The sequence below is a fragment of the Colletotrichum fructicola genome (genome assembly GCF_000319635.2).
Source record: "Colletotrichum fructicola Nara gc5 chromosome Unknown KSG_Nara_v1_contig03, whole genome shotgun sequence".
NCBI classification, from domain to species: Eukaryota; Fungi; Ascomycota; class Sordariomycetes; order Glomerellales; family Glomerellaceae; genus Colletotrichum; species Colletotrichum fructicola.
Window position 1 is genome coordinate 5723023 of NW_027094053.1, and position 26628 is coordinate 5749650.

Sequence of the window (26628 nt, forward strand, 5' to 3'; positions counted from 1 at the left end):
ATGCTCGCCTGGTCAACGCGGAGGAAGCCGCACCAGAAGCCCCACTTTGGCCGGCCGGTTGCCAGTTTTCTTGCAAGGAGCTCTCAGCTGGGGAGCTGGCCGCTAAAAGTACGTAACAGACGCTAAAAACCGAGAGCTTCCCCATCCCACCTCACCTCACACACACGCTTCCGACTCCCGACAAGAGGTGTGGCACATTGCTAAGGCGATGTATCCAAACTCCATGCACTCCCCCAATTTCAGCTTTCCACTACAGAAAGTCGGGGTCGTATTTTTGGAAGTTTCGGCACAGCAGAGTTCAGACGTTCCCTCCACACTATGAAGATATGATGACATGGTGATGGCTGCTTGGCTGCATCAACACAGCACTGCGTTTGCGGGGTAATGTGGCATGATTTCTTTCTCCCGGATACTTGTGCTGTATTTGTGATGCATTCTGACTTTTGGTGTATTCTGGATTTTGGTGTATTCTGGATTTTGATGTAGCAGGTAGTCAAAGGTTCTTTCTTATTATCTCACAGCATCAATGATCTGCAACGGAGGTCGGTATCCGGACAACGATCCCGTCTTATCATTGCTCTGCGGGCTTCTTACCTAACGCCGGCTCCAGCATTTCACGGCCGGCTTCGGCGTCGGGTCACCGTCCGACCTTGAGATAAGATAGGATAGAGCTACCCAAGCAGGCAGGATACGGCTGGCAATTTCAGCATAGGGAAGCACAACTCCGTAGCCTGTAGGTAACAGACTCCCCTCGGCGGTCCAGGCCCGGACATATGTCGGATTGTCTTGGTCAGCGGCTGTGCTCCGTGACTCCTCCAGCTCTTACTCGACACACACTCTCCGGGCCTCGTGCTTGTCCTTTCCTCCTTGGCGAAACGGAAGGGCATCGCGAGCGGCAGCGGCTTGGCTTCTCGTAACAATCGCCGACGGACTATGCCTGAACGGGGACTCAAATGGCACCTCAAAGGCCTAACCCCGACGGCTTAAACTTTTGGCGGCCCCTCCTGCAGACAAGTATCAAATGTGCAGCAAGCCATGAACAACGAAGAGACGCCGGACGGGTGGAGGAGGGGTTGCCCGGCTGGCTGGCCGGTTGGTCTGCCGTGCGCTTGCCTAGAACACAGATGACATTGAACAGCGAATAACATTGAATTCCGGGGTTTATTCGCTTCCGCTAACTGAGGGCGAGGAAGGAAGAGCAAGAGCCCAGCCCGGCCAATGACGTACTGGTTTGGGGTAATTCTGCACTCGCAGCGGGTGCGGTGCTTCCAATGGCTCACAGCTGTACCGAGAGTCGCGGCTGGCATCAACTCTGTTTTACCAGCACTCGATGACGGGCTGTTTTAAGCCCCGCTTTTCAAAGTAGTCGCCATCTGAGTTGCGTATCCCCCTCCCCGAACCCCCGAGCTCCCCGTCCACGGCGCGTCCAGTGCTTTCTCTTGTGAAGGAGGGGAAAAAAGCATAGAGCGGGGTGGGGTTTGGAGATCCATTTGCACGCCCAGCCAGAGCCAAGCGGCAGTTCGTCTGGGTCTTGGGTGTGCGGGTGTGTGTGTGTGGTATCTGCATCTCGAGATCCATTTCCCCCCTCCTTCTTGAAATAAATACCTGACCCTGCCCAGTAAAGCAAAGCTTAGTGCGTGATTCTTCTTCCATCAAGGTTCTCATCGACCCTCCCTTCATCAAAAAAAAACACCCATCATGTCTGCCACTGCAGGAAAGGTATGTCCAATCTTTACCGTCATGTTCCCTGCCACTCGACGGTGCTGCTGCTGCTTCACATTGCGGGGTAGCTTAGCTACGACTCGTCGTCTTTTTCCGCCAACCCGCCCGCCATTGAACGTCTTCCGAGCTCTCCGCTGACCCAATGATCTCCCAAACAGACCATCACTTGCAAGGCTGCCGTCGCCTGGGAGGCCGGTAAGCCCTTGAGCATCGAGGACATCGAAGTCGCCCCTCCCAAGGCCCACGAGGTCCGTATCGAGATCTACTACACCGGTGTCTGCCACACAGGTCAGTCAGTCCCGATATAAACCCCTCACATCGTCACGCAGGAGCTTCGGATTAGCTTCCGAGACCGCATTTCCAGCTCCCGGCATAGCTCCCGGAAGCCCCCTCGATCGAACACCACCAGCAAGACCTCAGAGACCTAACATATATACACACACACAGATGCCTACACCCTCTCCGGCAAGGACCCCGAGGGCGCCTTCCCCATCGTCCTCGGCCACGAGGGCGCCGGCATCGTCGAGTCCGTCGGCGAGGGCGTCACCAACGTGAAGCCCGGCGACCACGTCGTCGCCCTCTACACCCCCGAGTGCAAGGAGTGCAAGTTCTGCAAGTCCGGCAAGACCAACCTCTGCGGCAAGATCCGCGCAACCCAGGGCAAGGGCGTTATGCCCGACGGCACCTCGCGCTTCAAGTGCAAGGGCAAGGACCTCCTGCACTTCATGGGCACCTCCACCTTCTCCCAGTACACCGTCGTCGCCGACATCTCCGTCGTCGCCGTCCAGCAGGACGCCCCCATGGACCGCACCTGCCTGCTCGGCTGCGGCATCACCACCGGCTACGGCGCCGCGCGCATCACCGCCAACGTCCAGGAGGGCGACAACATCGCTGTCTTCGGCGCCGGCTGTGTCGGTCTGTCCGTCGTCCAGGGTGCCGTCGTCAACAAGGCCGCCAAGATCATCGTCGTCGACGTCAACCCCAGCAAGGAGGAGTGGTCCCGCAAGTTCGGTGCCACCGACTTCGTCAACCCCACCGAGCTGCCCAAGGGCACCTCCATCGTCGACAAGCTCGTCGAGATGACCGACGGCGGCTGCGACTACACCTTTGACTGCACCGGTAACGTCGGCGTCATGCGTGCTGCCCTCGAGGCCTGCCACAAGGGATGGGGACAGAGCATCGTCATCGGTGTTGCTGCCGCCGGCCAGGAGATCTCCACCAGACGTAAGTTTACTGCCTCTCTTCCCCTCGTGGATCATGATACTAACACCCGTCCACAGCATTCCAGCTCGTCACCGGCCGCGTCTGGAGGGGTTGTGCCTTCGGCGGCGTCAAGGGCCGCACCCAGCTGCCCGGCCTCGTCCAGGACTACATCAAGGGCGACCTCAAGGTCGACGAGTTCATCACCCACCGCAAGACCCTCGGCGAGATGAACGAGGCCTTCGACACGATGAAGCAGGGCGACTGCATCAGAGCCGTGGTCGACATGCGCAAGTAAGCATCCACGAACACACGGCTCTGGTTGCACGACGTTATTTTTCTCGTGTCAATTCAGTGTTCATTATAAGGAAAAAAAAGTTACTGATAGTTTAATAACAAAAAAAAGTGAAAACGATATCAAATCTTTCGTCGCGAAATCCCGGGATGCAAAATTGTGAAGCCAGGCGGATGGGTGAGATGGTGACGGTGACGACGGTCTACGACTCGATGACGACGAAGAACGACTGCGACGAAGCCCACGACTACGACGACGACAACGACAACGAGGAGGCTCTGCCGCTCAGCCTGTCCCTACGCAATGGCGTACCACAGCAATGTTCGATAGCAATAAAGCGACGTGTCGTAAGAAGAAAAGCAGGGACCTGAGACAAGACGATCAGCATGCGTGCGTGAGGTGTATGTGTGAACCTTGACAGTCGGCTCCTCCGCCATCCACCGGAGCCGTGACGTTCCAGAACCGCCGCCGGCCGCATTCGGCAAACCCGAAGATCACTCTCACTTCCGGCGCCGATACACCACGCCGCTCATCCCGGCGCCATACCCCTAAGGTCACTCAAGCCCCAGCGCGCCGGGCGCGCCATCCCTTCCAGACCACCTTCCCGTTCGGGGGTGGTGGTGTATGTTCATCGCGCAGTGTGACCGACTCCTTGCAGCGGAGGCGAGACGCACAGCTTTCAGCTTGCTGCAGACTCCCGCTCCGTGTCCATGGGATCGCAGACCCGGATACATACCAGCCGAAAAAATGCCCTGCCCTTGCCTCCCCTCCCGGTGCATGTCGTGAACTCCAGGAACTATCGAAACGCTGCTGACGCCCCGCCCCGTGACTTTTCAGCTGATGTAAATTGAACAACCCTCCTCTTCCTCTTCCCTCCTCTTCCCAATCCCAAGCATGAACTTCTTCTCACAGGGACACGTGAGAAACACGCCCATCCGCAACTCAAGCACCACAATCCAAAGAACCCGTCCATTGAGCCTCAGATATAGACTTTGTCGCGGAGTTTTGGAAGTGGCATTGTTGATCCCAAAAACACAGTTCAGCATGCTCGAGCGCAAATCCCATGAACCAGCCGTCAAAACATCGGATCAACCACACACTCTCGCCCTCCCTCCGGACCTAGCAAACAAGCAAGAAACTACGCCCCGGCCGCCCGGTCGTCGGCGGATACCCGAGCATCCGTCGACTGCTGTGCTACTCGTAGCCCGACGCGGGAGAGAGAGAGAGAGGGTTGTGTCGGGATGCAAGCTGAGAATCCTCTGTTTCCCCTTTTTCTTTCTTCCATCATTGCAGCGGACGCCGTATCGCATTCTGCCAAGTGCGCTTAATCTTCCCGTTTGCTTGAATAGAATTTTTGGTGGCCGCAGCCTGCCCGGGTTTCTGTGTTGCTCTCTTCTTTGTCTCCTTCCGCAGGCTGGCTGAGACATTGTTTAAGACGGGGGAAAACAAAAAGAAAAGCAAACGTCCCCTGGCGCTCTTTCCCGCAGACTGCATACGGATACGTGACCGTCATCAAGAAAAAAAAACAGGGACGCCGCTACCCATTGTTCATTGTTTAAAAAGTGACAGAAAGTGGTGTGCTAACATGGCAACCTACATTGTCTCGGAGAGGTCAGCGGTCTAGAGGTGTCCATTGGCATCAATCACAGTTGCAATCGCGGCTGATGTGTTCCTACCTGAAGGACGAGAGACCCCCTGTATATAGACAGCCAAAGGCGCTAGTAATACTTCACATCAATGGAGGGGGTTGCAGCGTTTGCTGTGCAGTCCCTTTCTTCTTGCTTCTCCGTTGGCTCGCTGGCAGGGGGCCTTGACAGGAAAAGCTGGGGGAATCGGACGATGTGGTTCAGGGGTGTTGTCGTTGTGGCTTGTTGGGGCTGGCGAAAATGGAATGAACCGTGGGGAAATAAATCACATATTCGCTTCCGCGTCTCGGCTCGGTCAACCTTCACCGTCCGACGTCCAATCGTCCGCATGGCAGCAAACGGATACGGCGCCTCGGGTTAATTTTGGGTGGGAGGGAGAGAGATAGCCAGGTAAATGTTGCGACTGGGGAGGCGGTGCGAAGGTGTAGGGATTCCCCCACTGTCGGAAATCAGGATTGAGAGACGGCCACGCATTGAATAGCTAATTTTGATGGGCAATCAACGCTAGACTCGCAATCTCCAAAGCGTTGTATCGATCATTTGTTGGGGCGGAGGGGAATTGGATCAGATACACAAGCCGATACCCCACGCTGGACATTGAACATGGCATGTGCTGTAAATAAACATGTCAACAACTCCATATTTAGAGACCGAGGATTGCTTGATTGTGCCGAGAGATGGGATATGGAGCGGAAGGATCTGTCGGGAAGAAGACTAGAATGGCCTTCGGTGTTTCAGTCGCCATTGTTGCGAGGGATCCAGGAAGACAGAAAGGCCAGAAAGGTCAAGCCACATGCCAACACATGTGCCTGCTGTCGACCCCGGACATTTCTGTTCGTCGGCGGTTCGAGATGCCGATCAGCGGGTAGATTAAGAAGTATTGGACGGCTTCTGCTGGGCGTATTCGAATAGGCGGAAAGGGAGAATGCAAAGCGGCCTTGGACTTCCGACCGCCGGGCGAGTCGGCGAATATTACTCGGCGTCGCAAGCTTGCCAGTTGTTGGTCTCGTGAACGTCTTCAAAATACCCATGTACGTCTACCCCTCAAGGATGATAAGATAAGACGAGCGGGCCCTGCCACGTTCGACGACAGCACTAGTAGCGGTAGTGTCGATAGCGGTACCAGGATCGCGAGTCCGGAACAGCTATTCATATTCAGTTGTTCATCCCGTTGCTTGCCCAGGACATACGAGATGTGGCCACAGACACCCTGTACGTGAACAAGATACGACGTTGAAGGAGTGAAAGAAGACAGACAATGCCGGGCGGCATGTTCAGTCGCAGTTCTACCCCGGCCGTGTAAGTGTCCTTGACTTGCGGGCTGTATCCGCCGTATCTTGTCCGGCTGGGGACATCGTCGAGGCTCTCACAACACTCTAGTTGACGGCCAGTGATACTGCTCCCAAGAAACTGGATGCAGTGGCTGCAGCAGGTCAGATCCAATATGGTAGGAGGTCGGGTCGCACGGCGCTAGTCTGGGCGGCACCGCTTCTCGCGAAGTTGCAGCTGGTTTGGTTTGATACCGCACCTGCCAGTTTTCGTTTCCCCCATCTGTCAGAACTCAACTTTTAGTTTGGGAAGATCAGGCCAGTGGGTGCACCGGTTCGGCAGAAGGAGGCGCAAGTCTAGAAAGCCGTTTACCATCCGGAGCCGAGCCTGGATTTTGTGTAGGACACGACCAGCAGGCCTGAGTGGCACACTGGTCATGCCAAAGCCCTGCGGCTGCACAACTCGGTCCAGCGGTGGCCCCCTCTCACATCAGCGAGGCCAGCTTCTCGGTGAGGGTCGTCGCAGACTCACACCGCGAGTACGGGACGGTCGTCGCGGATTGACCCAATGGGATTGTCAACGCTGGAATCTTTTTAGGATCGGGAATAAAGGTGCCCGGGTCATGGCAAATGCGGAGGCCCCGAGGGGATTTGGACTGCACAGGAGTTGGGTGATGAGGACGAGGTTATTCCTTGCAGACATCGCCCAAGCAATGACTTCGGGCCGGTAAGGGGTCGCAGGAGGCTTAATCCTTCCATTAAAAGCAACTTTGCCTTATGCTTGACTTGATGCTAGCCTTTGTTTGCACGTCACTGCAGCCCGTCAAGAAGTGTAAAAGAGCAGACGAGACAAGTGAGGCGTACCCGGGAAGTGGTGGCTGCTGAGGGAGGGACGGTTCATCGCAGTGTTTGGAGCGCGATGCACTCCATAGCTTGTGGAGGCTGCGATGATGGCGAATACTAGGCTGCTGGCGGACTAGCATGTGGGGGAGGACGTTGGGCGTGGATGCGCAAGATGAAAGGAGAGGGCGGGTGCTACTGGCGACTGGCGATTCCAATGAGACCCCAAGCGCTGACACGCAAGTCAGTCGTCCATCCATCGCCAACCATTTTCGTAGCGGGTTACGAACGAAGAGCAGGTCGGGGCACGGCGGGCTGGGATGATTGCTGCAGGCCGCGGTCGTGCAGGAGCCATGATCCATGGGGCCATGCGACAGTCTTGCCAGTGCAGCGCCATGCGGTGCCTTGCCTTGTCATTGTATGTGGTCTGTAGAGGGCAGGGCGATGCGGACTCTCTAGCTGATACGGCGGAGATGGTGTTCGTTGGTACCAGGCACCCAGGTAGACAGACACCAAGTAAGGTATTGGTGGTGATGGTGGTAATGATGGGTAATGCGTCCTTGCCCGGCTGGTGTAAGTCTATTTTGGCTGCGCTGGGTGGCGCATGTCTTCCGCATCGTCCACACATAGTCCAAGGCAGCTAGTCAAACGTGAGTTGGTTGGTGAATGGTGCATCGTAGAATAGCCGGCGTCCGGGAGTTGTAACGGGACGCTACGGGATGCATCTTGATGAACGAAGCCGGGCTGTCTTTTCGTCAATGCAGGCGTTGGCAATAGAGGCAAAGACGAGCAGGCAGGATAAGTACGAAGGTGATCCGAGGCAAGGCAGTTACAGGTTGGATCTGTCTGCCTTCCTCCTCGTTCCTTCCTTTGGTGGCAGACGTCTCCTTCCGTGTTGCCAGTCCTGCTCCTACCTTGCCTGGCTGGAAGGAAGGCACTTCCACGTGTCTTGCCTCCTGCCGTCCTGTGTTCGGCAACTGCCCATCCGCATCGTGGTTCCTTCTTGCAAGCAACCAGTGTGAGCCCGCTTACACAATTGGAAGTGAAGTCGCAGTGGGCAGTCGATGATCTGCATCCAGCACTCTGCGTCTGCGTCGTCCAACTCTCCGCCGTCACTCTCGCTGTTGCTTATTGCTTATTCCTGACTCGCACCGGGATTTCAATCCCCAAGCACGCTGCACACGCCCCGGCCAGCAATGGAACAGTCGCTCGCTGCTGCTGAGTCTACATACGGCTACGGATACCACGGGCACTTAAAAGTCACCTCATCTCGCCAAATTCCAAACCACCGCTGACGTATCACCTCGCATGCCGGATACCTTACTTCGCCTGGCCTTGCAACTTGCCATGGATGCTTGGATGATAGACCACCATCATCGCAACCCACAAGTCAAGACCAGCTCCCTTCGGAAGGCACGGTGTGTGGATGTTCAGTCTCACCACACCCCGCCCCTTCTTTGGCTAATGTTCATCAGCATCATCAGCCAGCCAGCCAGCAGTGAGCCATTACAGCTTTGACGATTGGCCTGCCAGCGATCACACGCAAAGACACGCTGCTCTGTTGCAGATCCGGCGGCAGCGACCCATCGATCCGGGTCGGAAACAGACCAAGAAACACGGAGATAGCCCTTTGGTTCAGAACGGCACGACGGGACCCTTTGCCTTGGACGCGGTCCCTTTGACTCTGGTCTACCCGTGTGATGAAGCGGCGCAGGGCCAGTCCAGTCCAGCTCAGTCCATCCCGACGACATTTGACCGTTTTCGGAGCCTCGCAACACGGTGTCATCGGCATTGCCTAGGCGCCCATTTGGCGCAGGCACAGGCCAGCGCCCATACTTCACTTGCCAGCAGCAGTTTGTACGCAGTACAAGGTACGGAGACACTACGCAGTGCCGGTGGCTTTGAACCTCGGGATTGCAGAGCGCCCAGTGTCTCGTCTCGCCCTGGACCCCGACCCCCGACGACCCCGTCCTCACACGCCGCCAGGGCTCCATCAGCGTTGCCTCGCCCCATCCGATCACCCAGTGACTTGCTTCAGCGGTACTACTCCGTACACCTCAGTCAATACGTAAGGCACCGCGGTTGGCACGGCTGACTTACGCAGTCGTGTTGCTGCCTTTTTTCCCATCATGATAGGGAAACAAGCCCACTGTTCCGGCTGCACAAAGGGCCGCCTCTTCTGACACCTCACCTCATACGGGCCCTGTTTATTACCCAAAGCCTTGATTATCGTTCTCCATTTGTTGACCTCAACCAGTACATACGCTACGGTACATCGGTACCAACCTGCATGTCCGTTTCCATTCCCGTACTTGACACTGAAGGTCTGGCCTCTCTGTCTCTCTGCCCAAATCTCTCCGTTGCCTCATCGCTCATTTGTTCCACGGGGTTCTGCAAGCGGCGGAAAAGGAAACGGCCTCCTTAGCACAGCGTAGCAGGTAGGAATGGATGCCACTACTGCGTAGACACCGTGGACACGGCGGTCCGTAGGTAGTGTAGAGAATGGCTAATGGTCTGGCCGTGCATTGCAGATTGCAGATTGCTGCGCAGCACACGCAGTCGAGTACAGCTTGCATCGGAGCCTTCACCTTTACCGCCCTCATTGGAGAGGAGAGGCTCTTAGCAAGCACCGCACCGCACTGGGCAGGTTCACTTGAATGAAGGTGGGCTCTGTGGTCACGCCTCCCGTCCGAGTTGTGTGTTTAACCAATCCTGCATTGGCGCCGCCGATGGGCCTGAAGTGCCCTGCATGAGTGTTGGCCATACCCGTTTGAAGAGGGTCGTCGGATGCTGAGTGTACCAACTGTGTGAGAAGCTGCCAATGGATGTGGCTCCTCTGCAGTGGTAGGTAACATGGAACCCAACACACCCGCAAATCCATCATCTGGTGCATCCCGCCCACCACCACATCCACCACCACATCCACCGTCCGCTACAGACGGGAACCTACTAGTGCACGCAGCACAATATGTACGGATGGTGCTGTTCTGCGTAAACACTCAATGGAAGTCAGGGGCGTGCGACTTCCAAACAGAAGGCACCACACTCCCCCCTCCTTCCCTCCTACCCCCCGTCTCAAGCTCCACCAGCCACCTTGTCCCCTGCTTCACGCCGCTGTTCCTTGTCTTGTTGTCTTGTCATTGTGAGCGCTTCTCCCGCCTTCGACCTGGGCCTGGCTTGCCTGGACCTGGACCCGGCTTTGCTTATTAGATCATCACTGACCGACTGACACAATTCGCCTCCAGCCAACTTCTGCCTCTGCCTTTATTACTCACCACCATTTCCACTTCGTTCTCTCTTTCTATCTTCCTCTCTCCTCACCTTACATTACATCCTTCGACACTACCATCTGTTCCGCCTCGGAGTCCACTCGTCCTCGTCTTCCAGCGAGCTCGGCCGTCGACAACCTCATTCACCTTTCCCTTCGACGCAGACAAGACTCTTCTTGCCTCCTCCAGACAGCGTCGCATTGCTCGTCTGACCACAGACCGCCTGACAATACAACCCACGTCACCAACACCACAACCACCCAACATGCCTCAGAAGAAGATCCGCTGCACCTTCAAGGAGTGCAAGGACGCTGCCCAGCGCATCGTTGGAGACTGCGGCTTCTGCAACGGTCACTTCTGCGGAAAGCACCGTCTCCTCGAGGACCACAAGTGCGATGGTTTGGAAGACGTAAGTTACACCTACGATCCCGAGTGCTCCTGGCTCCTCGGCCTCGGCACCGTCCTACGAGATCAAGATCTGTTGTGCTAACTTGCCTTGAAACGCAGTGCAAGAAGCAGTCTCACGAGCGCAACGCTGCACAGCTCGAGGCCGAGCGCACACAGGTCATCCGCGGTGTATGAGGAAACTCTACCACGCCACATCCTGTCTTCCCATCTCCACGCCGAAACGGCCGTCCGCGCGACCACACATCCCGTCGAGATGCGGCTTACCGGTCCACCACCCAACCGCCGGGAACATACAGCTCGGATTCTACCGAAAGCTGAGGGGCTCGGTGTGCGAGGCGGACTACAGCACCAACACCTTCCAAATGCACGTCCCCCTTCACACTTTGGGACCTCTGCGCGACATGATGGATTCTTTTTGATACTTCCGGCGAATCTCGATATGATGTTCGCCATCATAATGCAGAAAGCAGCGGTAGCGACAGCGGCGTTGTTTGTCGGCACTCGCGCATCTCGATCCGAGGCGTCTTTTGTTCGCCTCGACTGTTTTATACACGACGAAGTGTACCATTATCTAGTTTAGGATAGTTCGGCTTCCACTTTCTCCCGCACGGCGTATCGGCGCATGGTCATTTGAACGGCCGCCATGGAGAGGATTGGCCGTCAACTTTTGGATCTATTCAAATTACATTTCACTTTGAAACTTCACTTGCAAAATTCCCTTTCTACGTTGATGAAATTATGATGACTCTGATTCAGCTTTGCCCGAACAGGTGCCTTGGAGGCTGCGTTGAGTTGAGGTTCCGGCAGCGGAGATGCCGTGGCTGAGCTGGGATTCATGGAGTATGGTTCAGCGTTGCGCATCGGAGAGTTACCGCCATTTCAGCCGAATGAGACACGGACGAACATTCCACGTCAAACGGACCATGCCCCTCGAAACCTTCAGCACAAGTCAGTTCGATGCTGCGGCAGCAAAACGTCTTCATTTGGACTGGCTCTGTCGTCCCCTTGTTCCAACCACCAGCTTTTTTCCCCTTTGCTGTTGTCATGTCGTCTCATTGCTGGGAGGATCAGCCGTGGCACGCCATGCTTCACCTGCCCGTTTTCGTCGTCCTCTGACCATGCGAGTCAGTACCCGCCCAAACCGCCCTCGTCTTCGCCTCCGCCTCTGCCCGCCTACGCCGCGTCCACGTCACACTGTGAAGATGGCCCCCGGAAGCCTGACGATGACGGCACACTCCACGGGCGGACACGGGACACGGGGCGCTGCTGGCGGGCGAATGCCGGCGTATCTCCGATATCGTATCTGCTGCTTCGCTATTCATTTCGCCCCCTCTTCCACCGCCTTCTCCGTCCGCTGCACAGTGCACCTTGGCTACCTTTTTTCAATGACACCGCCCCCAGGCATGCATTGCACTTCCGCTGCACCCTCGAAATCGGAATTCCTCCGAACTTTTCGGGCCCGCTCTCCACCGATGCCCGAAGCGAGGCAGGCAAGCCCCGGGCACCTCGGTCGGATATGACTGCCGTCGTCCCAAGAGTCATTCATTGGACCTGCTGCATCCCCTGGGCTGACGCGCGCAAGTGTAGCAAGATGATGATTACGGAAACACCGCTGAGCTCGCTGACTTGACTCACAGGCGATCCCTCGTTATCGGATCATGTTCACACGCCGTCAAACTACTTTTCCGCGCCTCTTTTTCGGCGCTCCCGCTCCGACCAGCTCTGTCGCTTCCGGCGCTACCTCCGGCACCGGCACGCCTGTCGGTTCTACGATCTCCTTCTTCACGACTTCCTCGACAATCTCCTCCGTCTTGATGACTGTATCGTCTCCGACTTCGACCTTGACCTCCCTCGCTTTGCGACCCTCGGTTACCTTCTTCCTCTCCGCCGCCTTACACAAGCCCTTCAATCCGAGCTGGCAATCTCCGCACTTTCTCCCGACGGGCAAGCAAACAGTCTGTCCGAGGCCGACAAGCAGCCAGTTGATTTCACGCCACTTGTCCTTCGGGAGCCAACTCTGTAACGCCATTCTCGTCCCTTCAGGCTGCGTTGTCTTGTGCCAGCCCCAGAGGTTGGTAATGCGGTGCACGTGGACGTCCACGCCAATACCCTCCGTCTTGTCCCACGCAGCCGAGAGACACAGATATCCCATCTTCGGACCTACGCCCGGTAGAGAGGTCAACCCTTCTATCGTGTCGGGGACGTCGCCGTCGAACTTATCGCGAAGGATCTCGGCCGCGGCTTTGATATACCTAATCCCGTCAACATTGCTTAGAGAGGCATCACTCATGATTACTGACTTGGTCTTGTTATTGTGAAAGCCAACCGCCCAGATCAGCTCGTTCAACTTGTCCGGTTCCACAGCCAAGATATTTTCCAGACACAAACCACCCTCCGCACCCTCTTTATGCGGAGGCAGCTCCGTCATCAACCTCTTCATAGCTACGGCATTCACCGTGTCCTTGGTCTGGCTCGAAAGCATCAGCGCAATGAGGATGTGAAACCGCCTATCCCGCTCGGAAGCATCGGGATGGAAAAGTCTCTCGCAGCCCATCGTGTCCACGGCCGCGTCCTTCGCCGCGCCGTGGAGACGCATCTCCTTGACCTGGTTGTACATCTCCTCCCAGTCAGACGGGGGCTCCACGCGGATGTCCTCGCCCTTGATCACACGCGCCGGCTTCCTCTCCCTCTTGGGCTTCGTAGGTTTCGTAGATATGACCTCGGTTTCTTCAGCCTCGATCTTGACGGTGGCGCTCGGTGCGTCGTCCGCCGCCGCCACCACCCTCCTCCGTTTCCTGCGAGGCGGGCCCGTAACGGCATCCTCAATGTCGTTGCCGAGAACGATGTCCTGGAGCGAGGAGGTGTCAGGCGCTGCGGAGTCGGTCGTGTAGGCGAACCGGGCGAGGGAGGAGCGCGTCGTCCGGCGCGGAGGTGGTGGCGAGGTGCTAGCTTTGAAGACGGCGGAAGTATCCTTGGAGAGGCGCGACGTCCTCATCTTTGCTGAATGTTCCAATCTGCTCCGCTAAGTGGAAGATTCCTGTGATGTCGATTAAAGAAATGAAACCGGGTGCTGTAACACGGTAACACTCTATCGAGACGTCGCTACAAGGCGAACGCGGAAGACGAGCCAACTACGCAATTGTTTTTTTTTTTTTTTTTTTTTTTTGGGTCCTGCCCTCCAAAGAAGCTGAAAGGCTAAGTAAGGTAGGTTCACTTCAAAGACTACCTAATTACATTGCCAGCCGTGCACGCACCCTGCCTCTTCTGCACTACGTAATCGCAAAAGGGGACTCCAGGGTTGGTTGATAAAGGTGGGTCACCTCGGCTGGGAGGACCCTTGGGTGGGAACACTGATGCCCGGGGGTGGGAAGGGGGAGCTGCGTTGGGGATAGCGCGGGCCGGGGGATTGGGTTTGGTTTTGTTGGTGGTGGTCTGTGCTTCTTGCGATGCCGGTAAGCGAGGCGGTTGATGGGGTGGGGTGCAGTTTGCGATGGGGGCGTGGGAGGTAGGTAGGTTCCGTGGTTGAGTTCAGTGTTGAGTTGGGGCGCAGTGGGTGTGTGATAGGTCTTTTGGATGATGTTTGTGGTGAAGACGATGGATATGAGCCTGAGAGGGGTGAAATTGGTATGTTTGGGTTTATGAGGGTTTAGGTATGGAAAAGGCATCTAGACAGTCGACGGGTGGAGGTCCTCTGGTGTAAGTCAGCTTGGAAAATGCAGCCGTTAACCAGACGGGAACACTGGTCTTTTGCTATTTTGTCCTGATTTCATGGCGGAAAGGTTCAAGTTGAGGATGAAAGTACGTTTTCTTTTGAAGAGATTAATGTCACAGCGTTTTCGTTGGACCACGGCACGGCTTACCCCAAGTATTTAAATCAGCTAGACGATGGAATGCAACACAAACAAGGCAAATGACATCGTGCTTATTCACGTTCGATACGATTTATCGAGACAGACGGATGAGTAGTGGTTATCTGGATACGTTTGTCTCTGTGTAAGAGCGGCATGTCAACTCTCACGTGCTGCTTGCAAGTCAGGCTCCTGTGTTATGAATACACTTACGACAGAGGCGGAGGAAAGTGTGAAGCGAGACATCAAGGGAAACATGTTTACAACGGCAGGGTCCTGATGTTATATCTCAATCGCTTCTGCCGGTGTGAGCTTTGGCTACCTGTGAGGCTGTGTTGTGTTCAAGAGGCAGGCCGAGGGCTTTCTGCTGAGAATTGGTTGGAATTGGATGTTGGAGCACTGTATGAAAGAGAGTATATTTTCCCCGTTCTTGATTTCAGAGGGCAACGAAAAGAATACCTGTTGAGCATGGGTGTGGATACAAGCATCCAATGGCAATGTGACAGATTGCTTGTCTGACGAGTTGGTGGGCAAAACATGAAGCTGCGAAACTCAGGATTATCGCCCGGCGTCTCTCCCTAGTTTCTTACTATTCTGGCTGAATGCATCCAGGATGAAAAAACTAAAGTACGTGTTGTAGTAGGTGATGAGCCGCAGATTATGTTCGGCACATGACCAGTCGAACAACGACCAGAGTTACGATGCCTAAGTGAGTGCTACCACAATGACATTGCAATGCGATTGCCATGTATTGGCATTCACACCAACCCACCTGCTTAAATACAAATCAAGAGCAATGCTACACGGAGGTAGCAATTTGATGTTAGGTCCTAAGTCTCTGTGCGTTCGGTGACTATTGACTGGCTGCTTGTTGTTGCGGCCAGAGCTTCGCCTTTTTGCTAGAAATGATTTGACTCGGATGTTAATGGGCTCTACAAAAGCAAACTGAAGCATCGATTACCAAGTCACAGGGCAAATTCAGAAGCCTGACTTCTTGTGTTGGAGTGGGAATATGAACAGCAGGACAGGGAGTGTGATGGCTGTCTGAAGGATGTCACAGACGGGTCAAATTGTTGAGAAAGGTTCGGAATCATGCCTGGCGTCTCTCCCTAGTTTCTCACTATTCCAGATGAAATAACCCAGGATGAGAGAATATATTGCGTTGAAGTAGTAGGTCGGGGGCATTGGCTGGTCTTTTTTCGGGACTGAGACTCTGCTGCCAGCGCCGAAGTTGATACCCAGCACTACCGGTGGCTATTATTGCCCTTGCGTTATTAAGAGAAGGTAGTCTGCTTCACGCTTATATACCCTCCTGAGCGGACAGTGTGTTCGTAAATGTAAATATATTACACCAAGTATTCTTATACAAAAAGGTCTTCGCCTCCCTGGGGAGTAGATATGTACCATAAATCAACGCTCCCAACTCCAAGTAGAACAGAACACCACCGAACCCGTCGTCAGATCGTAAACTCCTCATTCAGCCAGTGCTTCAACACCACCCGCCCCTCGTCAAACGTCTTCTTCTCCCACCTCACGATGATGGCCGCGTGACTGTGCCTGTCATTGTGGATCCACACGGGGTACTTATTCCACCCGACGGCGTCCAGGTTCTGGACCATCTGGAACTGGTAGGGCGCGAGCGCGAGCGTCGGCTGCGAGGGCACCGACATGCGCCTCTCGCGCGCAAGCAGCTGCGTCGTGCTGCGGTCCATCTCGCGCGCGCCCGCGTCGTCCTCGTCGTCCTCGTCCGTCTCGCTGCCGAGGTACTCCTGGTCCTGCGAGCTGTTGAGCGTCTCGTACACGTGCTCGACCTCCTCGCGGATCTCTTTCATCCACAGCGGGCCGCGGTACTCCTCGATGGCGACGCCCGCGAGCCCCTTCTCGTGCAGCTGGATGCGCTTCGAGGAGCGCACCGTCTGGATCGCCGAGTTGAAGAGGAAAGCGACGATGCCGATGGGCACGAAGACGGAGATGGCGAGGACGAAGGGGATGCGCTGGGCCCACGAGGCGACGGAGGACAGCGTCGGCCGGGAGCCGCCGGAGAGCTTGGGGCGCGGGGCGATGGGGTGCTTCGGGTCGAGGATGACGTCCTCGTAGCCCGGGACGTAGTTGACCTTGATGCCGTCGAGGGTGGTGTAGGGGTCCGTCTTGGTGATGCCGGTGGTATAGTGGACGGCGCTCCTGTCGTTGACGATGTTGGTGTAGAGGGTGCGGCGCTTGAAGCGCTTGAGGCCGGCGAGGAAGATGGAGTCCGGGTCCGCGAGGACGGCGAGCAGGGGCCGGCCCGTGTCGCGGAAGTTGTCGATGGTGAAAAGCTGGCGGCCCGACATGGAGAGGGTGCGGGCGCCGAGGACGTTCCAGAGGTGGTTGTGCCAGCCGCGCAGGGGGGTGCGGACGCCGAGATGCGGTGTGGCGAAGGTGACGAAGTTCTGGGGCGGGAGTCAGTGATTTTGCGGCGAGAGTGTGGGTGTGGGCGAGTGTTATTGCTGTGGGTGAGGGAGTGAGTGTGACATGAGAAACTCACCATGCACTCGACGGTGTCGAGGATGCCCTTTGAGTGAAGCAGCCCGACGGCGTAGCGCGAGACCAGGCCGCCGAGCGAGTAGCCCACGATGCTCAGCTTGGTGATCTTGCCGCCCCTTTCCTGGATGGCGCGCAGCTCCTCCTCGATCTCGGCGCAGACGCGCTCGCCGCCGCGCTCGATGCCATCGTAGGTGAAGGAGCCGCTGTTGCGCTTCGCGAGGAGCAGGTAGAGCTTGTCGGCGGAGTGCTTTGCGCGCAGGCTTTTGGCGATCTGGGCCATGTGGTTGGGGTTACCCCAAAGCTACATACAGGTCGCACGTTAGCATCAAGGTGCACTACACGCTGCAGCAGATCATGACGTCGCCACCACCAGCCAACTGGTCTGCAGGAGCCAGGAGCCAGGAGCCATGAGCCGCCCGGTGTCAGCACTTAAAACGCTGGGAATGGTGTGCTGGCAAGAGAGAGCAGACGGGAAAAAAAAGGATGGAGGAACGAACCCCGTGGACCAGGACGCAGAGATGATCGGCCTCCACGGTGCCGCCGGTGTAATCCATTATGTAGCTTGATGAGATCAGGGACCGGTCAATAGAACGAAGGGAGAATGGCAACAACGCTTCTTGTAAGTGGGATGTTGGGGGTCGAAGGGACGCTCTTTTGGTGGGACGCGGGCCGAGTTAATATTCTCGGGGCGAGCCACAAAAGAGTCCCTCCAACGGAAAGTCCGCACAGTCCGACCGGGGGAGCTGAATCCCGCCGCCTCGGATGGTGGACTGTTGGACTTTCAGATGGTGTTTTTTTCTTGGTCCAGTGTCTGTTTCTTGCCTCACCTCGCCCTGCAGCGCAGCGACTCCCGGGGATGGGGGAGATTCGATGACACTAACACCGGGCGCTGCAGGCTGCTAAGGTAGGTGGACTTAAGGGGAGATAAGGCGATGGATGGGCCGTTGGGTGGTGTGCTCCCGCGCGCTATTGGTGTGGTTTGTGCCGTGCGCCGCGTGGCTCTAGGGGTGGAAGTTGGTCCGCGTCCGCTATCTCCCGTCGGGTGGTGCCAATTGGGCGCACTACTGGTGCTGGATGGTGGATAGTCGAAACGCAATTGGAATGCGCGCACGCGACAATTGGTCGTCCGTTTGTAGGTGTCCGTACCTAGGCTCCAGCGCGGGACCGCGGCTGCGGATGACTGTGGATGCTCGGCTCCGGTCTGTAAGGCAACACTGAAATGTGACGGAATGGCGTGGGATCGATCTCCTTGGGTTGGGTGACTTTCTCTCTGCAGGTCGCCTGCAAGATCAGGTCGGGTTCCTGAGGCGAACCTCAGTCCGTGTAGCCGCGGTCTGATGGATCGAAGAGCTGGCAATACTGAGTGGTGACGGTATTAGTCGATAGGGCTGGAGCAGCTACAGCTGGTCGACGATGGAGTCGTGCTGCTGGGATCCCCTGTGTTCAATCGCATTCAAGCAGCAGAAGGTTGATGTCTGTCTTGACGTCGGAAAAGTCAAGTTTGTGCCAAAATCACCGAAGTGTCGAGGTTTCTATTCTTCTCTCCATAACTCTCCGATCTGTTTAATGGCAGGGTGCGAGTGCTTCATTTATAGGGGCCCCCCATTCGAGATGGAAACTCGCAGAAGCCCAGATACCCCTCTGCGCGGACGTAGGTCCGATCTACATCGTAGATAACGATTTCTCGATAGATGATGGAAGCTGTTCGCCCCTCACTCTCAGTAAACCCCCGTTCACCGCCATGGGTTTCTACCCAACCGTTGCGCCGCGATAGGAAAGTCCATCCTCGAGACCAGGGCTGCCCAGCTTGTGCTCGACGGCTTGGTGCCACTAGCACCCGCCGGGGCTGAGATACCGGACAGCCGTTATCAACAACGAGTAGATGGATGGGCTTCGCACTTGCTTTGTTCGAATCAGTGTTGCGGCACCCAGCTCAGTGAGAATATGAATGGCCCGCAAGAAGGGAGAAGAAGCAACGGAGCACAGGCAGGGGGCTTCGGTCACATGCCAACCTGCGCGTCGTACAAGATTGTCATTGTGCTTGCTTGGGCGCCGTCAAGATAAGAAGAGTGCGGTGGCACAGGTGTCTTGGATGTCGAGCGGCCGGAGCAGGAAGCCAAGATTGAGCAGGCCGGAGTCGAGAAGGGGAAGAGCTTGGCCATGGCGCTAGATACGTCCGATGGCGTCCATGTCGGCCCTTATCTGCCATGTCTGTGTGCTTCCCTTCCAGACTGGACATGAGACGGTAGACGAAATAGAGTTCGCGTGCCTGGATCTCCCGCGATAAGACTTTCAAGGGGATATCAACCTACCACCCCTTGAATCACATCAATGTTGCGGAGAATGAGGGGAGGACGATGTTCGTGTGCACCACATCAATTAGCACGCATTTGACGCGCGTTGGTTGCTCCGGGTTGCATGACGCAGCGCGAGGTGATGTGGAAGTGCGAAGCTGCTTTTCATTTCTGACGATGGCCGTTGACGGAAAATGGAAGAAGCAAGAAAACAGAGAGATCAAGAGATGACCGGCAGATCATGACTCAGCCCGGCGGTCCATCTCCACGGTAATGAGCTAAAGAAGAAGGAAAATGACGAAGAGAGACGACTGGCCTCCTGACTCTGCAGTCTTTCCAAAAGAACACAATATCTACCCTCTCGTAAACACGCAGTTGACGCTATTGGGACTCATTCCGCCGGACGTTGGAATGTTGGAAGCTGCAAGGTGGTGGCTTCTGGACCGCCGCCAGCCACATCCCTGTACGGTTCGCCCCGCCACCATCCTTGGAATACACTGGGTGACTGAGGTGGAAGCCAACGTTAGAGTCTTACATAAGCTTAGAAGACGCTCGGAGCCTCTCTCCATCCCAACTCCGACCGCATTTGAGACACATCAACCATCTGTGACACTGTCCCAAACCCTCCCACCTTTATGCCATGAACGTTTCCGATGTCCTGGTGTGGCCGCCCCCCTTTTGAAAAAACGCTGAACGGTTGATGGTCACCCAATCTTGCCAATCTCGCATCATTCCTGTGTCAGCCTCGCCCTGGCCATCTCTAAACACTAGCCCGTGGCTCCCCGAATTCTCCGACTGCGACGCTGCCACTGCAGAGACTGGTCCGGCTGCGGTTTTGGCTATGAGATCGTCGGTCCGCTCCCCCGGATCTTCGAGGCCTTAATCGGCTCACGCACATACGAATACAATCTCACTCATTTTGGCTCCATCTCCCTTACAACCGCCTCTGCATTGCATTGCTCTGGAACTTGGTACCTCCCGCCAGTCTAGGCCCAAAGCTCACGCCGTTTCCGTTCCTCTCACCGCACCACACCTCACCGCATCTCACTTGGAGCTCTTGCCTCAAGTAGATGTCGACACTAGGGAGGCAAGGTCCTTCCACACAAGTCCACGATACCTTCTGTTTGTTGTGTTCGTCGTCCTCAGTACGTCAGCTGCAACAGCAAGAGCCGCCAAGCTGCTCCTGCTCTTGACCGCCACGTCACGGTCTCTTCGCGCTAGCCTCTTGTACTTCTATTCCCGTTGAAAGATTAGATTCCTGTCACAATGTCCTTTGTTGACCTCAAACACATCCCCTGTCCCGCCGGAGACAAGTGTACTGCATTCCAGTGCCTCTTCCAGCATAAAGAAGACAGGGATAAGATGGCTGCCACATCAGCACCGGCACTCAAAAAGTCAGGAACGTCGGCCCAGACGTCGACTGATGCCTCGACGAATGCAACCCAGGATGGCCCTCGAAAACGTCCGAAAGTTGCCCAAGACGTCAGCGGCCCCGCCGTCTCTGCAAGAACTCCTACTCCTGTCAAAACCGCCTCAAAACAAGACACAACGGCACCGAGACCAGATGACACTCTGTCAGCTGTCGCTCGCCCCATCTCTCCTCCACCTTTAAATCGCCAGACCGCCTCTTCCTCCAGGCCTGTCTCGGCTGTGAAGAAGGGCATTCATCTTCACCCTGCTGTCCCTTCTCTCGCTTCAACTCCTTCGTCTCATTCCAACAACTCATTGAATCACTCAAAGTCCTCTCCTTTATCATCGAGTAATCACCCACCTAAGCGGAAGCTTGATTCACTTACCGGCAACACCCCAACTACTACTACTGGCACGTCTGCCTCCACCCCAAAGTCAAAAGCAACTTCAGTCTCACACGACACCACTACTACTTCTACCTCACCTCACACTCCTTCAACCCCATCCAAGGAGCCGCCACCCAAGCTCAGAAAACCTGAAGCTCTCAACCCTCGCTTGCTCAAAGGCATCAAAGCTCCAGCGGAGTTCAAGACTCGCTTCAGGCTAGCGCAGTTGCTACACCAAGAGTATACTCGCCTCAACAACGAACTTAAGAAAACCGCAAAAGACGACGACGAGAAGCACCTCGTCCTCACGGACCAAGACCTCATCTGGAGAACCCTCGACGAAGAGGAGAACACCGCCATCGAGAAGAACGCCATCTACGGAAACGTTCTCAAAAACAAAATCATGCAGTACAAGAAGATGACGCTGCTGCAGTGGAAGGAGGAGAGAGTCGTCCAGCGTCGCCAGCAAAGCCCAAAGGGCCCCCACAAGAAACTTCTCGCCTCGCCCAAGAAGGTGGTCACGGGCTTGACGCCGGCCCAGGAAGTCCAGCTCGTCCGTCATCTCATCACACCCATTGACGGCCTCGCCAACCACGGTTACGTCTCCTCCATCCCCAGTGAAGCCGACGTCGAGAAGGCTCGCCAGGGTCTCGAAGCCGCCAAGGGCTGGGAGAAATGTGATCGCTGTGAGAAGCGTTTCCAGATGTTCCCCGGCAGACGCGAGGAAGACGGCGCGCTCGCCTCGGGCGGCAAGTGCACCTACCACTGGGGCAAGACGTACTTCCCCGAGCGCCAACTCGGCGACAGATCCAAGACTCCCAAGCGGTACCGCTGCTGCGGCCAGGCTGTTGGAGACTCGGCCGGCTGCTACACCGTCCCTCACCACGTCTTCAAGGCCTCAGACCCCAAGCGCCTTGCCACCGTCCTCAACTTCGCCGAGACGCCCGCCAACCCCAATGTTCCCTCTGACAGAGCCGTCGCCTTCGACTGCGAGATGTGCTACACTGTCTATGGTCTGGAGTTGGTGCGTCTCACCGCCACTGCCTGGCCTACCGGTGAAGAACTTTTGGATGTGCTCGTGCAACCTGTCGGTGAGATCCTGGATCTCAACTCGCGCTATTCCGGGGTTTGGCCTGAGGACATGGCTAATGCAGCACCCTGGTCCGCCAAGGAAGAGGACCCCACTCCCGCCCAGGCCAAGAAAATGGCCAACAACAACAACAAGAAGCCCAAGAAGACGATGAAGATTGTCTCCTCCCCCTTGGTCGCCCGCGACCTCCTCTTCTCCCTCATCAGCCCCGACACACCTCTCATCGGCCACGGCCTGGAGAACGATCTGAATGCCGTCAGAATCGTTCACCCCACTCTCATCGACACCGTCCTTCTCTTCCCCCACAAGTACGGCCTCCCCTACCGCCAGGGTCTAAAGATGCTCATGGAGAACCTCCTCAACCGCAAGATTCAAGTAGAGACAGCCGGCAAGGTCCAGGGCCACGACAGTGCGGAAGATGCCCGCGCTGCCGGCGACCTGGTCCGCCTCAAGCTGTCAGAAGAGTGGAAGAGCATGAAGATCAAGGGCTGGAAGCTCGTGAATAACGAGTTCGTTGCTCCCGGCGGAAAGGCCAGTAGGGACGACTACCGCGGCCAGCTTACGGCGGAATTCTTGGAGGCTGCTCTCTAGGAAAGGGTGGGCAACCTGTATTATGACGACTAACTGGGCTTTGGCTTTTTCTTTGGAGTTTCGGAAGGGAAGGGAATCCCGTATGCATTGGGAGGGCGTGGATTTGCTTAGTGATACCTACCCGTCAAGAGGGCATTCTAATAATAATTCGCACTTTATGAGTTCAACTACTGTTCCAATAGTGACCGTCGAGTGATTGCCTCGAATAAGACTTGCGTCGGCCCGCTTCTGGATGAATGATGTCTCTCTCATCTTGCTGTAGGTATATATTCTCAATTCGCTCGGCTCGATGTAACACTTCCTGAACAAGGACAATTCAGACGTTGCCACTGTTCATCCATTTGGTGTAAATTTCAAAGCCTCCCGCTCGCATCCGTCCATCACCCTCAAGTCCTGGAGCTGTTGTTCGGCGACGCACTACGCTACATAGAATCTGCCCCTCATCGTTTCTGTGCAGTTATTACAACAATACTCTAGCGACGGCACAGGGAAGAACTCTTGGAGTGCACCTCACTTGCATTGACCGCCACTAGCTATGTCTGGCAGTGTTCTTGAAATTGCTCGGACATGCGACCCAGGCGGGGCAGAAGGCTCTTTTGCCTGACCATACGGGGACGGAACAAGACAGCATTGCCTGGAGAAGACCTCCCAGTCTGAGAACTTTCAAATTGTGTATTTATATTATGCTAGTCAGACTAGAAACGACACCTCTGGGGCCAGGATTAATCAATTAAACGAGGTAGGAGCAGCAACCCCTACGCCTTCCTGGTCTGATTCGTCCTTTGTGCTTGGTGAGCCTCTGCACTTTGTTATAAATTGTGCTACTTCTGCGCTGTAAATGGCCTGTTGCGCGCACACATTCAAGCACTAATGTCGAGACGTGCTGTTGGTTCATCTCCTAGACGAGTACCATGACCCATGGCGGGTTGATGAGTCTGGAAAGTTGTCTAGCAGATAGATGTCTATTGTCTCTGATGTGCCATCTCCTTCCCCCTGACCATCGGTATTTTTCTGCTATTCTGCCTGAGTATGTAGCTGTGGTATCGAATACAATAGAGGAGATGAGGGAAGACGCTTAAGGCTTGGTGCAGACTGTCTGAAATCAGGTTTCTACAACATCTCTTGGTTGCGATATTTCTGGGAGAAGGAAATATCTTTCACCATTGTCACAAGCCTCAAAGCAAGTTGTGGTTGTGTTATTGGGTATGGGGAGGAACCAATATCATATATCTCAGTCTGTTATATACTCACTCAACTCCTAGTAGTGAAGAAACGGTCGATGCCTATTCCCCTGGCATTCGTCTACATCAATGTCATATTGAGTACGACGTAGAAACAGTTGTGACCGGTGTATAATTACATCCTGGGTACAGCATGTTAAATGCTCCTCACAGAATCAGCCACGCGAACGAAGCTTGTTCTTTAGTCTGCTGGTGCCCTCTCACTCCTCAGTCACATCTCCGTCTCATCAGATCTTCATCTAATGACTCCATCTCGCCGGGAAACATTCCGATCGTCGCTGTTCTCCATTCTCGTCAGAGTATTCCTCAAGACCATAGCCTGTAGCGCATGGAAGGATGCGCGTGTCTGTTGTCCTTGTCGCGCAACTCAAACAGGCCTTTGAATATTTGAATTTGATGGCCCAGGAAACGCCACAACGAAGCTGGAGTCACATTGCTGATTTCATTAGTTTCACTCGTCAAAAGACAATATATACTGCCCCCCGCTCTTTCGCCATGGGCATCAGGCTTCTTCCACTGAAGAAATGTCGTTGGAGCATACGGCCATGTAATTCCTTGGTGGATGCGTATAGCTTGACAAGGAAGCTTTCGCTATAAATACAGCTAGTAGACCCGGTTTCTTTAACATCAGGCAAAACACAATATCTTGGCTCTATCGGGCAGAGTACGCTTGCAAGCAGCCGCATGTCAAGGCCAACCACCACTCAGCGAGAATACCTATCCTTCCATGAATCAAGTCGAGCATTTCTTAGATAACAACAATGTCGTCCTTGACTAGGATCAGGTGATTCGCCATGCAAGAGTGGCTGTTCTCATCCAGTCACCCCCAGCAGGACGGTTTTCTATCTACACTGCCGGGGGCTCAAAAGCCTCGATGACTTTTAGGACAGAGACTTTTCTCATTAGTCCTGAGACTATCTACAGGCAACCCGTTCATTCGTTCTATTGTAAGAGACTTTCACCGCGTTTGAAAGTACATTTATAGAGGACATCTTTGGACTTTGCCGTCCGGTTCAATGACAAGATCGTCGCGGGTCTCGGTAGACGCCCAAATTAACTTTGGTAACCATCTGTCCGCCTGAGAACTGTGAATGGAATTGTTCTATGGGATGATCTCTTACTGTTCTGCTCGTTTGACGAGAGTGTGGCTGTGGATCATGCTGGCAATCGGTCTATGTAGAGGTGGTCAAGACCAGCGAAAGGGCTTGAATTTCCAGCAGAATCAAAGATGTCGACACAAGTTTCCCTTGGTGAGGTTGAACAACTGATACTTCAGAGCTGCTGAGTGGGAAATGCAATGGCTGGCTTTCTATCCAGCTGACGACGCAACGATCAGTATACTGCGCGCAGAATCTACGTACACTGACGAAATGAGACAGAGACGGATAATGAGCACCCGAAAGTGCGGGCGAAATCATAACTTCTTCGGACATGGTACTGGATGTGAATTCTCCCGCCCAATGGTGAGTCCTTTGGCTTTGCAGAACCAGTTCTCTTTTCCTGTCTTATTGCGTCGTTGGCTCTTCCAGCTGTATCTCTAGGGAACAGAGAGACTCTTATATACTTTCTAGCCATACACCTATCCACATCACTCCTGGTTCAATTATCTTTGTGTATCTTCCCGGGAAGGTGAAGGAGACTCAGCAGGCATTGGAAGGAATGCGTCGACTAACTGATGGCGAATACCACTGTTAAGGATGAACTCGGTCACAGCACTTACAAAATCTACCAAAACGTAAATGGAGGAAGCTTTCAAGACCAATGTTCGTGGCTCCAGTCGCGTGTTAACCTACCGGGAAGTATCTATTCGATCCGTCAGTTCATCGATTCATCCTGCTCTCTTGGCAGCTGCGTTGTTGGGCGATCAACAGACCACTGAATACACACGAGGTCATGCTGACCATCAGGAGTCAAGGACGCCAAGAAACAAAGAGATTAATGTATAGACGACAGCATTCGTGCTTGTGTTTCTCACCTTAGGCCAGGGAGTTGGATCGAAGTCTCGTGAGAGATGCTTTATTCGGAACATTCATGGCGCCAGTCCCATCTTGCTGAGATGTAAGCAGAAGGCCGATAGCAGTTCTTAAATACCAAGAGCGGCAGAAATCCCATTTGCTAGTTTCCTTATGTGTAACCGCAGGTTTTAAATAACAAACACAGAAGCATGAATGGTAAATCAAGCGAACCCACCCGCTACTTTGGCTGGTTTTTTGCTTAAGGTCAGTTAAGTCATCTGCTGGCAATAACTGGTAGCTGAGCGCCTCAATACTCTCAATGTGGTACCTGTCTGGTGTATCTACGCATCTAGAATAACAACTAGATAGAGGCGATGGACAGATCTTTATCATCCCAAACATGGGAAGGAATGCTACAATTGAAAAAGTATCTTCTGCGCCCAAGGGATAAGAAACGCTGAAGCTTTCTTCGCAGCTCGCAGTGGACCTCGCACAACTTCAATTCGAGTCTAATTGTGCTCGCCTACTCTCTGCTTAGGTTTCTTTGTGAAGCCCCAGCTATATAGGCCGACCGATTTCGTCATGCTCTCAGCTAACCCAAGGTGGCATAGCCGACGTTGGCTCACCAAAGTTGATGAACAC

The 26628-nt window shown here is 54.9% G+C and overlaps 6 protein-coding genes across 6 annotated transcripts; 4 read left to right on the plus strand and 2 right to left on the minus strand.

The window, feature by feature from the left end:
• Window positions 1-1698: 1698 nt before the first annotated feature.
• On the plus strand, window positions 1699-3380 carry FDH1 (S-(hydroxymethyl)glutathione dehydrogenase; the record flags this gene model as incomplete). Its single annotated transcript, XM_032031169.2, has 5 exons — window positions 1699-1719; window positions 1881-2010; window positions 2170-2946; window positions 3003-3216; window positions 3329-3380. 5 exons carry the CDS (start codon window positions 1699-1701, stop codon window positions 3378-3380), a joined length of 1194 nt encoding a protein of 397 aa, XP_031889454.2.
• A 19-nt stretch (window positions 3381-3399) lies between these two features.
• CGGC5_v006429 (uncharacterized protein) lies at window positions 3400-3769 on the plus strand (the record flags this gene model as incomplete). Its single annotated transcript, XM_066151698.1, has 2 exons — window positions 3400-3538; window positions 3639-3769. 2 exons carry the CDS (start codon window positions 3400-3402, stop codon window positions 3767-3769), a joined length of 270 nt encoding a protein of 89 aa, XP_066009180.1.
• A 6736-nt stretch (window positions 3770-10505) lies between these two features.
• TMC1 (AN1-type zinc finger protein TMC1) lies at window positions 10506-10822 on the plus strand (the record flags this gene model as incomplete). Its single annotated transcript, XM_032031171.1, has 2 exons — window positions 10506-10649; window positions 10748-10822. 2 exons carry the CDS (start codon window positions 10506-10508, stop codon window positions 10820-10822), a joined length of 219 nt encoding a protein of 72 aa, XP_031889452.1.
• Window positions 10823-12320: 1498 nt separating this feature from the next.
• On the minus strand, window positions 12321-13643 carry CGGC5_v006431 (Endonuclease III-like protein; the record flags this gene model as incomplete). The annotated part of the gene is made up of 2 exons (XM_032031172.1): window positions 12321-12900; window positions 12949-13643. The coding sequence occupies 2 exons, from the start codon at window positions 13641-13643 to the stop codon at window positions 12321-12323; spliced, it is 1275 nt and encodes a 424-aa protein (XP_031889449.1).
• Window positions 13644-15953: 2310 nt separating this feature from the next.
• On the minus strand, window positions 15954-17573 carry CGGC5_v006432 (putative lipase; the record flags this gene model as incomplete). Its single annotated transcript, XM_032031173.1, has 3 exons — window positions 15954-16925; window positions 17021-17320; window positions 17517-17573. 3 exons carry the CDS (start codon window positions 17571-17573, stop codon window positions 15954-15956), a joined length of 1329 nt encoding a protein of 442 aa, XP_031889450.1.
• Window positions 17574-20579: 3006 nt separating this feature from the next.
• On the plus strand, window positions 20580-22790 carry rex3-1 (RNA exonuclease 3; the record flags this gene model as incomplete). The annotated part of the gene is made up of 1 exon (XM_032031175.1): window positions 20580-22790. The coding sequence occupies one exon, from the start codon at window positions 20580-20582 to the stop codon at window positions 22788-22790; it is 2211 nt and encodes a 736-aa protein (XP_031889448.1).
• Window positions 22791-26628: the final 3838 nt, after the last annotated feature.